This window comes from Hyaena hyaena, unplaced genomic scaffold (genome assembly GCF_003009895.1).
Source record: "Hyaena hyaena isolate Hyena2069 unplaced genomic scaffold, ASM300989v1 scaffold_4, whole genome shotgun sequence".
NCBI classification, from domain to species: Eukaryota; Metazoa; Chordata; class Mammalia; order Carnivora; family Hyaenidae; genus Hyaena; species Hyaena hyaena.
In genome coordinates this window covers 9199881-9210855 of record NW_024080636.1, presented here as the reverse complement: position 1 = coordinate 9210855, position 10975 = coordinate 9199881, and the positions used below count along the sequence as shown (strand labels likewise).

The following is a 10975-nucleotide window of genomic DNA, read 5'->3' as shown; positions in this document are numbered from 1 at the left end:
AACAAAGGCAAACAAGGAAAAACCATGTCCCATCACTGGCCACTACCCCGGGGGTCCAGTCCTGCCCCAGCCCGCATTTCCTGCCCACACATTCTAGGAGCTCATCCTTCTCCGACTTTCTGTCTTTCCACAGCTGCTCTTGCACCTGGTGACCAAGGCCAGGCAGAGTCCTGGGCAAATGGGGAGTCCCGGGGCACAGGGGTGCGCACCGACCCTGCAACTTCCCGTTCAGGTCCCAGTTCCCACTAAAATGCTGGCCCTGGATGACCAAGCTGCTGGGAGCCCCTGGGAGCCCGCAGCTCAGCGCACCCCAGATCCCACACCTGGGTGGACCAACCTGGTGTATCTGATCCCAGAGGAGGTCTTCTGTCATCCCCCCGCCCCCCGCTATCTTGCAACATGATTTTCAGTAATTATCATCTAATAATCACCAATAATTATTTTAGTGACTAATTCTTTACTTTTATTAGCAATTAAAATGAACAATTTTAAATTTTAAAATATTTGTTTTTAAAATATTCTAATTCAGTAAAATATTTCACATATAAAATAAAGTTTGTACCAACCAAACAAAAATATTACACCTTGCCCTGTCTCACTATTTTAACATTTTTTAAATTTTCTTTTTTTATGAATTTATTTATTTCTTTTGAGAGAGAGAGCGAGAGAGAGAGAGAACCCCAAACCGGCTCCGCACTGCCAGAGCGGGTCCAGGGCAGGACTCGAACTCTGCAATCAAAGCTGAAATCAAGAGTCGGACACTTAACTGACTGAGCCACCCTGGCGCCCCTCACTTTTAACTTTTAAACGCGAATAAAAACTCCAGATGGTCACAGAATTACAAAAGTGTAAATCTGAGTTCTGTTTCTTCCTTTTTACAATCCCTCTGGTCCCAGTGCTCATCTCAACTCTAAGTCTTAAAAGAAAGATGCGTTGCCCCAGGGAGAGGAGGCACAATTGCCCCTTGAGCTCTAAAAGCCACTTCGAGTGTCCAAGCATGAGGCACTAAGTCTCCCAAGAACAACTTGTAGTGAGTCTGCATTAACTTCCATACAGAAGACAACATTTAATAAAGGAGGAGTAATAAAAATTGCTAACTTGAAACTTACATATACGCTACTAAAACTCAACAGTAACTACAGTTGGGGCCCCTGGGTGGCTCAGTCGGGTAAGCGTCCCACTTCGGCTCAGGTCGTGATCTCACGGTTCGTGGGATCGAGCCCCGCGTCGGGCTCTGTGCTGACAGCTCAGAGCCTGGAGCCTGTTTCAGATTCTGTGTCTCCTTGTCTCTCTGCCCCTCCCCAGCTCACACTGTCTCTCTCTCAGAAATAAATAGAACATTAAAAAAGAAAAAACAGTAACTACAGTGATGCTTTAACCCACCAACAAAAGATTTGTGGGGTACTAGTATTTTCTCTCTGACCTTCTTAGAATTGCTGGTCTCATAAGGATAATAAGAGGCTGATCAAGTTGGCATTGATAATACCCCGAGTGTTATCTTAAAATTCTCTTTAGACAATACACCCTCTACCTGTCTCTCCCTTTCAGCCCTCGGGTCCCCCTGGAGAGCCCAGACGTGCGGCTCCCAGCAATCCCCAGCTTGGCTCCTGTTCTGTGACACCCTGGGCTCAGCGCTCCCTCGGCAAAGGCCAGAATTCCCACAAAGCACTGGGCACTCCTCATCCCCTGCCTTTTCCATGAGCAGGCAGGTGACTGGCAGAGCTGGGTAGAACGGACATATTCTTTCCGTTTACTTCATTGTTTTTTCTGTAAGATAAATACTAAGGTTTTTTATTTAAAATTTTTCATTAATAATGAAGTTATTTAGGGGCACCTGGCTGGCTCAGTGAGTTAAGCATCTGACTCTTGGTTTTGGCTCAGGTCATGATCTCATGGGTTTTTGGGTTCAGGGCCCACATTTGGTTCTGTACTGACAGTGCAGACCCTGCTTGAGATTCTCTCCCTCTCTCTGTCCATCCCGTTATTGCTCTCTCTCAAAATAAATAAACATTAAAAAGTAATGAAGTTATTTAAGGCCGTATGTTTTTCTCTCAGCACAGCTTTAGCTATGTCCTATAGACTTTGGTATGAGGGATCTACTTTTGCAATGTTTTATATATAATGTGCAACTTTTATATATAATATGTTCAGGTCATGATCTCATGGTTTGTGAGTTCGAGCCCTGCATCAGCCTCTGTGCTGACAGCTCAGACCCTGAAGCCTCTCCTGGATCCTGTCTCCCTCTCTCTCTGCTCCTCCCCTGCTCATGCTCTCTCAAAAATAAACAAAGATTTAAAAAATTTTAAATTAGGGCACTTGGGTGGCTAAGTGGGTTAAGCCGATGACTTCAGCTCAGGTCATGATCTCATGGTCCGTGAGTTCAAGCCTGGGGTCTGGCTCTGTGCTGACAGTTCAGAGCCTGGAGCTGCTTCAGATTCTGTGCCTCCCTCTCTCTCTCTGCCCCTCCCCCACTCATGCTCTGTCTCTCTCTCCCTCAAAAATAAACATGAAAACAATTTTTTAAATAATTAAAAATTTTTAACTAAAAAATAAGAGAGAATTTGTCAATATCTAAATATTTGTTTCTTTTAAAAAATATTTTGTCTGCCTAGAATTATTTTGGACGTTGATCCAATATGTATCCTATAGCTCTTCAACTTGTTTGGCTTTGTTTTCTGGCCCAGATTATTTCTGCAAATATTCCATGGGCCTAAATATATGCAAAGTTCCCTTCTTCTACGCGTTATAATTAAATTGGGCTTGCTGTTTGTGCTGTTTATTTTCTTTAGTCTCATATTTGTTTTTTGTCTGCAGATCCGTACCTTTCTGGAACGGGTGCACTGAAGCCCGGGGAAGGGTGGGGCCAGAGCGCTGGAGTGCGACGACTCCGCAGGGAAGCCGCGCGGGCGGGGTTGCGGGGTTGCGGGGTTGCGGGGGGCGGAGCCAGGTTGCTGTAAGGGGCTGTCAGTCCCGTTGCCAGGAGGCGGAATCCGGACACAATGGGGTCCGGGAGTTGGGCTGAGAGGGGGCAGGCGTCCAAGCACCCCACCTTGCCTTCCCCGCCGGGAACCCCAAGAGCAGGTTAGTGCATTAACTCTGGGGCCCCCTCTGGACACCAGGTTCCCCACGCCACCTTCTCGCCCCAGTGTCTTGGCCTGATGGCCCTGAAATATCCCAGCCTCCCCAGAACCCCAGGGAATTCCTTTCCCCCAGAACTGAGTCCAAACTTGGCGCGCTCACACACCCCTAGTGGACTCACTCGGGGGGCCTGAAGCTCCGGCCTGGCCCCCCGCCCTCCCGCGCCGGGAAAGCTCCAGTTTGTTTCCCCTGCGCCCGGGATACAGGCTGGGCTCCGCCCCGGGAGTCGGGAGGCGCTGGAGCGGTGAGGCGCGTTCCGCGCGAGTTCTGGGTGGAGGCGCCGGGGCCGCCGCCTTATGTCCACAGGTGCCGCAGGCCGTAAGCTCACCCCACCCTCGGGCGCCATGGGCGCAGACGTCTGGGTCGGCCCTTGGCGGCCGCACCGGCCTCGCGGGCCCATCGCAGCGCTCTACAGTGGCCCGGGGCCCAAGTACATGCTGCCCCCGAACACCGGTACCGGCGTCGGGCGGGGGTTGGAGGGCAGGGGCTACCGAGGCCTGTGCCGGGAGGGGGTACCGTACCCAGGCCGCGGGACGGAAGGAAGGGAAGTCTGCTGGAGGGACGGGGACGGTGGGCTGCGCCCGGGGCGGAGGGCAGCGGGGCCCGGAGGTGACGCTGGGACGCTCCTTCAGGCTACACCCCGCACGACCCGTCGCGGCCCCGCGCCCCGGCATTCTCCTTCGGCGCGCGCCTCCCCACGCAGCAGACCTCGTGCGGCCCGGGGCCCGGCCTCCTGGTTCCCGCTCGCATGACCGTGCGCGGCCGCGACGGCACCCCCGCCTACTCCATCTACGGCCGTCCGCGCCACGCCGCGCCCTTCCTCACTCCGGGACCCGGTCAGGACCCCTGGGACCCCGGGCTCCCCAGGGCAGAGCCGCCTCCGAGAAGGTCCTCCCGGGAACCCTGTACCTGGGCCCCGCCCCCGCCCTCGTGTACCCTAACACTCCAAAATCGGTGCCCCCATATCTGGATCTCAAAAGAACTCCCAAGCCCCACCGGGCTTCACCAGGACCCCCAACCCGGGTCCCCACCAGGTCCCCAACCCAGTCCCAGCCCACACTCCCGGTCCGCCCCGCAGGAAGGTACTTCCCCGAGCGAGCTGGGAACGCGACGTACCCCAGTGCGCCTCGGCACACCATCGCGCCCCGGAACTGGGGTGTCCACGCGGAGCAGCAGACCCCAGGTGAGGTCAGACAGGCCTGTTCCAGCACCGTGGACCCTCCTATCCCTGACGGGGAACCACTCTACACACTGCAACGCGGAAAGCCCGGCCAGGCAGGGAAGACTCACCCCTTTCTGGCTCCTCCCCAGGCCCCGGGGCCTACACTGTGCCCTCGCTCTTGGGTCCGCGGGTCATCGGTAAAGTCTCGGCCCCAACTTACTCCATCTATGGCCGCAGCGCAGTGGGCAGCTTCTTCGAGGACCTCAACAAGGTGGGAGAGGGGCTGCCGGGCGCGGCGCAGGCTGGGGTGCCCCCGAGGGCCACAGAGGGTCGGGAGCAAGAGGTGAAGGCCAGTGCGCCCCGCTGCGCTCCCACAGACCCCGGGTCCCTGCGCCTACCACGTGGTGAACACGGGGATCTACAAGCCTCGGGCCCCCCAGTTCTCAATGCTGGCGCGGACTTCACTCCCCCAGGACAACACCCTGAACCCGGGGCCCGCAGCCTACAACGTGGACCAGGTGGTCTGGGGTGCTGGGTCAAGGGGAGGGGGCGGGGGAGGAGGGGCAGGGCCCGGGGGACCCGGCGCGGAGCTGGACGCCTGGCCCCGCGAGGTCAGTGCCGTCTCCTGCGTCCGCAGCACCGCAAGCCCGGCGGCTGGAGCTTCGGGATACGGCACTCGGACTACCTGGCCCGGGTCCTGACGGACGCGGATGACTGACCCGCCGGGCAGGCGCGACCCCACAAACGTTTGCTTAAAGCCTCCCGAGCCAGCAGTGTGTCCGCCCCTGTGTGTTCGCGGCGGGCGTGCGGGGCGTGCACGGCGGGACGCTCGGACCGACGGGTCCCGGGAGCGCTGTGGGCCTAGGGGGCCTGGGAAGTCGCGGAAGTCGCTCCCCCCGCGGGCCTTCCTGATTGGTCGGGACAGAAGGGGCGGGGTCGTCCCGCCTCCCTGGGGCGGCCATTGGCCGAGAGTCCCGCCTGTCCGGGCGGCCCCGCCCACCCGCCGTCCTGCGGCCACGCGGAACCAGGCGGCAAATGGCTGGAATCCGAAGCAGGATGGGCGAGGGCCGCTGTACCGGACAGGTACAGGCCGGGGTCAGGTTGTGAGGCCAACAAATGGGAGCCAGACACGGAGACACGCACACGGGCACCAGACATGGGACAGGGGGGCGGGCAGGAGGAGAGACCAGATCAGGGTCGGGACAGGTGCACCTGCGGCAGAGACACGGACACGGGGTGGCGGCAGATTCCAGCGGCCTCGCACCCCGCAGGCTCGGAGCTATGGCGCCCCAGGGACCCACGGACCAGGCGCGCCCGGTGACCTCGGGGGGAGGGAGCCAGGGGCCTCCAGAGCAAATCCCAGGGCTGATCTGCCTGAAGAGAGACGAAGGCCTCCTGAGCTAAGGGGACATCAGGGGCTTCGTGCGCGCTGTGGACGTGAGCGCGCAGAGCGTGCAAATTCGTGCATGGGAACTTCTGGGCACCCCTAGCCCTGAGGTCAGTCCGAGACCGACTGCCCCCGGGACACCACAGGGCACCACCACTGTCAGTGACCTCAAGACAGCCTACTGCTGTGAGAATCCCGCTCCCCCTCGTGATGGCTACACCACCATATCCCATGCCTAGAGGCCATGCTAATGGCCATGCCACTGCCAGGCATAGATCTGAAGAAGACCATGGCGCTGACCCAGGCCCTGGCCAAGTCTAGGCTGCAGCTGGAGTGGCCAGAGGCTTTCCACCAGCAGCTCGTGGGCAAATATTCCACGGGGGAGTAGGTGACAAGGTCAGCCTGGACCTCGTACCTACCAGGCAGACTACAGGCTTCAAGGTTAGAAGATGCCTCCTCTCCAGACCAGAGGTCTCAAAGAGGTCAGTTAGCAGCCTACAGGCAGTCTTCAACTTCAAGCCTGGCTGGACAGTCTCCCAAAGGCAGGGTCCAGGCTTCTCGCCCCTATGATGTAGTTTAGGTTACCCCATCCCATTAGCCCTCCATAACAGGACCAAGTCCTCCAGTTCCCCTGGGGTTCCCCAGTCAGGACTCCCAAGGGAAGGGCTGGGTATTCCTCTCTTGGTTTCCCAGACTTGTGCTCCTAGGGGTAGGGACTAGCCTCCTCTTCATCACTCCTCATACTAAATCAAAACATTTCTTTTCCATTCCCTCTCCATCCACTGCACACCCATTACAACTACTTAGTAAATACTTCATGCCAGCTGAAGTCCTAACTAGGGAAAGTGGGGGAGAGTGTGGAAGTAGAGAAGTAGGTGTGTAGGTGTACTCAGCATCTCTGCCCAGCAGGTACCAATGATCAACGGATGTGGTCTGGGTACCCTGTGGGGCAAGGAGGAGCAGGCCGGGGAAGAAGCCCTGCCAATAAACTGGAGTCTATTCCTGGATTCACCCTCATCCAGAGCGAAAAGCAAGTGGCCAAGTGGGTCACTGGTCGTTGATCTAGATTCTTGATGGTAATATTGGCCAGAATCTCTGAAGAATCACTGATAGGTCATTAATCAGCATCATTAATGAGTAAGGATATTAATCGAAGTTATTCATGGGTCATCAATGGTTACTGAACTTTGGTCAAGTCAGCAGTGTAACCTTGATTGGAGTCATTAATAGGGACTTGATCATAATCACTATTGGGCTTCTGATCAATCATTAATGGGCCAAAGGACATTGGTCAATATACCTGGTGGGTCAGATCAGTCATTAATGAGGAATTACCAAAACTGTTCATAAGTTTCTTGTCATGGCCTTGGACACCTGTCATGGTTGCTGATGAACCCTTTAGGGTCAGTGAAGAGATCAGTGGGAGTCCTGATGCAGGGGAGTCTGGCCAGACAGAAGGGCTGCAGGAGGGAGCGGGTTGCTGTCCTAGGAGTCAGGGCAAGAAGCGGGTTCCTGTGATGGACTCCTGTATGAAGCCAGAAATGTCAGTCATGGTTGACAACCTGCTAGTCATCACAGGTAATCTGACCTCAGACTCCAGGTCTACCTCCTGCATGGTTAAGATACCTGACATCTGACCCACACAGTCAGGGTCCTCTCATCAGGGGCCCATGGGACTTCCCCCAATCCCTGGTGATCTGAATGAACCCCAGGATCAGTGTCCCATTGCAAGATCACTGACCACCAACTCAGAAGGGTGACCTGATGCACAACCCACCAAGCCTGCTGCAGGTAAAATAAGACTTGATCTTCAATGTTCAGGGTCCCTAACCCCTCATGACTGACCCAAGAGTCAGTATACCCCTGTGAGAAATAAGCCCACTGACCCAATCAAAGGAAAGACACAGAGACTCACCACAGTGAAGTCAAGCTTTAATCAACATTCTTGCAAGAGCAGATACAGCAGGCAATTTATCTCCTAAGGTGAAGTCCCTCCCGGGGTTCCTCATTGACTGACTACTACAGAGGTTTCAGCCTTACCCGGAGGTAGCCTAGGCCCGTGGAAGGCAAAAAGTAGTCTGGTTGAAACAAATGTACATTCCCTGAGGTGATGCGGCCTTCAGTTCTTTGCCATGTGCTCATTGCAAAGTCCAAGAAAGTAAGGCGCGAAAGGAGAGGGAAGAACCAGGAAGTGAAGAGCCTACGTGAAGTCTGGGACTCCACGAGTGGGGGGTAGGGGTGTTTCTACATACTTCCAATAGGTTGTAAACCTCCTGTTAACTAGACACCACAGCGTTTATTTGGTATTTCTGAAAATGAATCATCTCACTCCTCACACCCCACATCTCTGAAAAAGCTCCAGCCTCCTCTGCGTCCCCCCAGCCGCCTCCATTCTGTCAGAAGGCGGTGGACAGCGGATCCCCTCTGGCGGTGGACTTGAAGTATTCCCCGGTCACACCCGGCGGCTGGCAAGAGCCCCGGGGCACCTGAGCCCGCTGGAGCTCTGTGGCCTCCGTCTGGGCGGGTCTCCTAACGTGAGCTCAGCTTCCCTTCCTAACTCCGGCACTTTGGGCCCCGTGTGCCTCTTGGGAGCTGGACGACGGCCTCGCCCAGGAGCGCTCTGAGCAGGCGCAGAGCTGGGGCCCGGGCCCGGGAGACGTCCGTCCCTCCCCACCAACCCAGGCCCCTTCTCTTCTTCGAGCTGCCATCCCCTTTGCTCCCCCGAGCCCCGGATTCTCACCCCTGACCCCCCGCCTCCGGCCGGCACCGCGCAGCTCACCCGGGCGCAGCCACGCGAGGGACCCCCTCCGGCAGGGGGTGGGCGCCAAGCCGCACGTCAGCGTGGGCCGGAGGCGGGCGCTGCAGGGGGCGTCGTGCCCTCAAACCGCGAGCCCCTCGCCGACCCTTCGTCCTTAGCCAACCTCCTCCCGCCGCCCGAATGCCGACCGACATATAGCGGATGAACCCGCTGCAGGGAAACCACAGGAAGGGCAAGGGCGCCGAGACTAAAGGGCAGGGGTGAGGCTCCGAGGGAAGCGCGCCTTCGCAGGACTGGAAGGGAGGGGCGGGGCCGGGGAGGAAGCCCCGCCCAGCCCCGTACTTGGCCTCAGGCGGCGCCCGACGCCTTTTGCGCATGCGCTCAGCGAAGCAGGGAGGGCGGGGCGAGGACATTCACGCTTGTCTGCGCGTGCGCGATGCCCTTGAGCATGCGCGCCGGAGTCGAGCGTACCGGTAGCGCAGGACCCTGGCGACAGCGACAGCGGGTGCGGCGTGGTCGAGCCTGCGGCGGCGACGGGCTCGCACAGAGCGGGCCTGTACAGATAGTCGCGGCACTGACGCCGGGTTCCGCTGAGCCTGGGTCGTGCTCGGAGTGTGGCTCGCTGTCCCCCTTTCTGACCTTACAGGTGCGCGTTCGGGAGAGCGCCCCGGCGGTGGGGCTGCCAGAAAAAAGGGGTTCAGGAAGTATCCCCTGGCTGCCTTCGCTTGCCAGGCACATCCCGAGTGCAGAGGAGGAAGCCGATGTAGAGGCTGTAGGACGTGCCGAAGGTCATCCAGCCCAGAGCTCAAGCCCAGGAACCATCCGGCCGTGGGCGGAGACCAGACGTCTGGGAATCCTTGCCAGGGTCTTTTAAGCGGCTGAACAGGTGAGGGGGAGTCCGGAGGCCCCCACTTAGCAAACTTCCAGGGGCTCCCGTGAGGAGGACATGGCGGACAGTGGAATTGGTGTCAGGGTCCTGGCTGCGAAGGGTTGGGGGGGTGGGACTTGTGACCAGTGGAAACGTCGTTCCTCGGGGTGAGAGCACCAGGAAAGCTCGGCGTGGAGCGGCACTGGTGGTACTTGCCCGGGCTCCCTGTGGCCAGACCGGCGTGGGCGCAAAGGGCTGCTGCTGAGCGCGGGGGAGGGGACACAGGACCAGGGTTGAAGAGGTGAAAGGCTGACAGGCCGCAGAAGGGCCGAAGGAGACTCAGCCGCCTCCTTTCAAGAAACGGGAGTTTATTGCAAACCGGTACGCATGCTCAGGAGCCCAGGCAAGGCATGCACTGGGAATGCTTCCCATCAGCCGACACGGTGAGGTGCGGAGTGCTTCCCCAGGCTGTATGGAGCTGTAGGCGCAGGACCTGGGCGGGAGGAGACAGAGGCTCTCCAGCTGAAGGACGGGAGTGAGAGGCATGGGCATTTGGTGACACCTTTCATAGGTGAAGCAGTTCTGAGCTCTGCTGAGCACTGAGCGAGCAGTGCAGTGTGGGCTTGGTCCTGCCCATGGTGGCAAGTCTCCCCAGAGCAATGGGGGTTGACCCAGGAGGCGGAGTCAGCTGCAGGCTCCTGACACCTGTGCTCTTTCCTAGGCGCATCAGGTCCATGCTGCTGCTGGTTTGGGCACCCAAGGCTTGGCACAGGCTCTCTCATCTCAAGCCCTCGGCCCTCCTTTGGACCCCGGGAGGCAAGGCCCGACATGTGAGGTGCCAGCTTCTGTCAAGTCAGGGCCCTGGAGAGACATGCAGGCAGAGCCGACCCCAGGGCCCTGGGCTGCGAACTAGGCTGTTGATCACTGCCTTGTTTGGGACTGGGCTGGGTGGGGCCTGGCTGGCCGCAAGGGCTGAGAAGGAACACCAGAGGCAGCAGCAGCGGACAGAGGCCCTGCGCCAGGCAGCTGTGGGCCAGGGTGACTTCAGCCTGGTGGATCACCAGGGACAGGCTCGCTGCAAAGCCGACTTCCGGGGTCAGTGGGTGTTGATGTACTTTGGGTTCACTCACTGCCCGGACATTTGTCCAGATGAGCTGGAAAAGCTGGTGCAGGTGGTGCGGCAGCTGGAGGCCGAGCCTGGCCTGCCCCCAGTGCAGCCTGTCTTCATTACTGTGGACCCCGAGCGGGACACTGTCGCAGCCATGGCCCGCTACGTACAAGACTTCCACCCACGGTTGCTGGGCCTGACCGGCTCTGCTGAGCAGGTAGCCCAAGTGAGCCGCAGCTACCGTGTATACTACAGTGCCGGCCCCAAGGACGAGGACCAGGATTACATCGTGGACCACTCCATTGCCATCTACCTGCTCAGCCCTGACGGCCTCTTCACAGACTACTACAGCCGGGCCAGATCAGCAGAGCAGATTGCAGACAGCGTGAGGCGCCACATGGCTACCTTTCGCAGCATCCTGGACTGAACCAGGTCATTAAAGAGGGTGTGACAGAGCTGTGTGCCTGTGGTCTCTACCGGTGGCCCCAGGAGGCCAAGGCAGGAAAAGGCAGCCCTTTCCCTGCACAAAGCAGGAGTTTTAAGTTTTCTTAAGG

The 10975-nt window shown here is 58.1% G+C and overlaps 2 protein-coding genes across 4 annotated transcripts; both read left to right on the top strand.

Annotated features, from left to right (window-relative positions):
* The first annotated feature begins 2977 nt into the window (after positions 1-2977).
* On the top strand, positions 2978-5062 carry ODF3B (outer dense fiber of sperm tails 3B). Of its 2 annotated transcripts, none has more exons than XM_039235985.1 (7): positions 2978-3081; positions 3445-3591; positions 3771-3974; positions 4217-4321; positions 4450-4571; positions 4678-4818; positions 4938-5062. In XM_039235985.1, exons 1-7 carry the CDS (start codon positions 3000-3002, stop codon positions 5016-5018), a joined length of 882 nt encoding a protein of 293 aa, XP_039091916.1. In that variant the 5' UTR covers positions 2978-2999; the 3' UTR covers positions 5019-5062. The 2 variants fall into 2 exon arrangements, with proteins under 2 accessions (XP_039091916.1, XP_039091924.1); XM_039235993.1 differs by having other exon boundaries at positions 3020-3081; positions 3345-3591.
* A 3626-nt stretch (positions 5063-8688) lies between these two features.
* Positions 8689-10877, top strand: LOC120234220 (protein SCO2 homolog, mitochondrial). Of its 2 annotated transcripts, XM_039236004.1 has the most exons (4): positions 8689-9091; positions 9178-9331; positions 9671-9761; positions 10035-10877. In XM_039236004.1, the coding sequence occupies exons 3-4, from the start codon at positions 9724-9726 to the stop codon at positions 10846-10848; spliced, it is 852 nt and encodes a 283-aa protein (XP_039091935.1). In that variant the 5' UTR covers positions 8689-9091; positions 9178-9331; positions 9671-9723; the 3' UTR covers positions 10849-10877. The 2 variants fall into 2 exon arrangements, with proteins under 2 accessions (XP_039091935.1, XP_039091944.1); XM_039236013.1 differs by lacking the exon at positions 9671-9761 and having other exon boundaries at positions 8691-9331.
* The last annotated feature ends 98 nt before the right edge of the window (positions 10878-10975 follow it).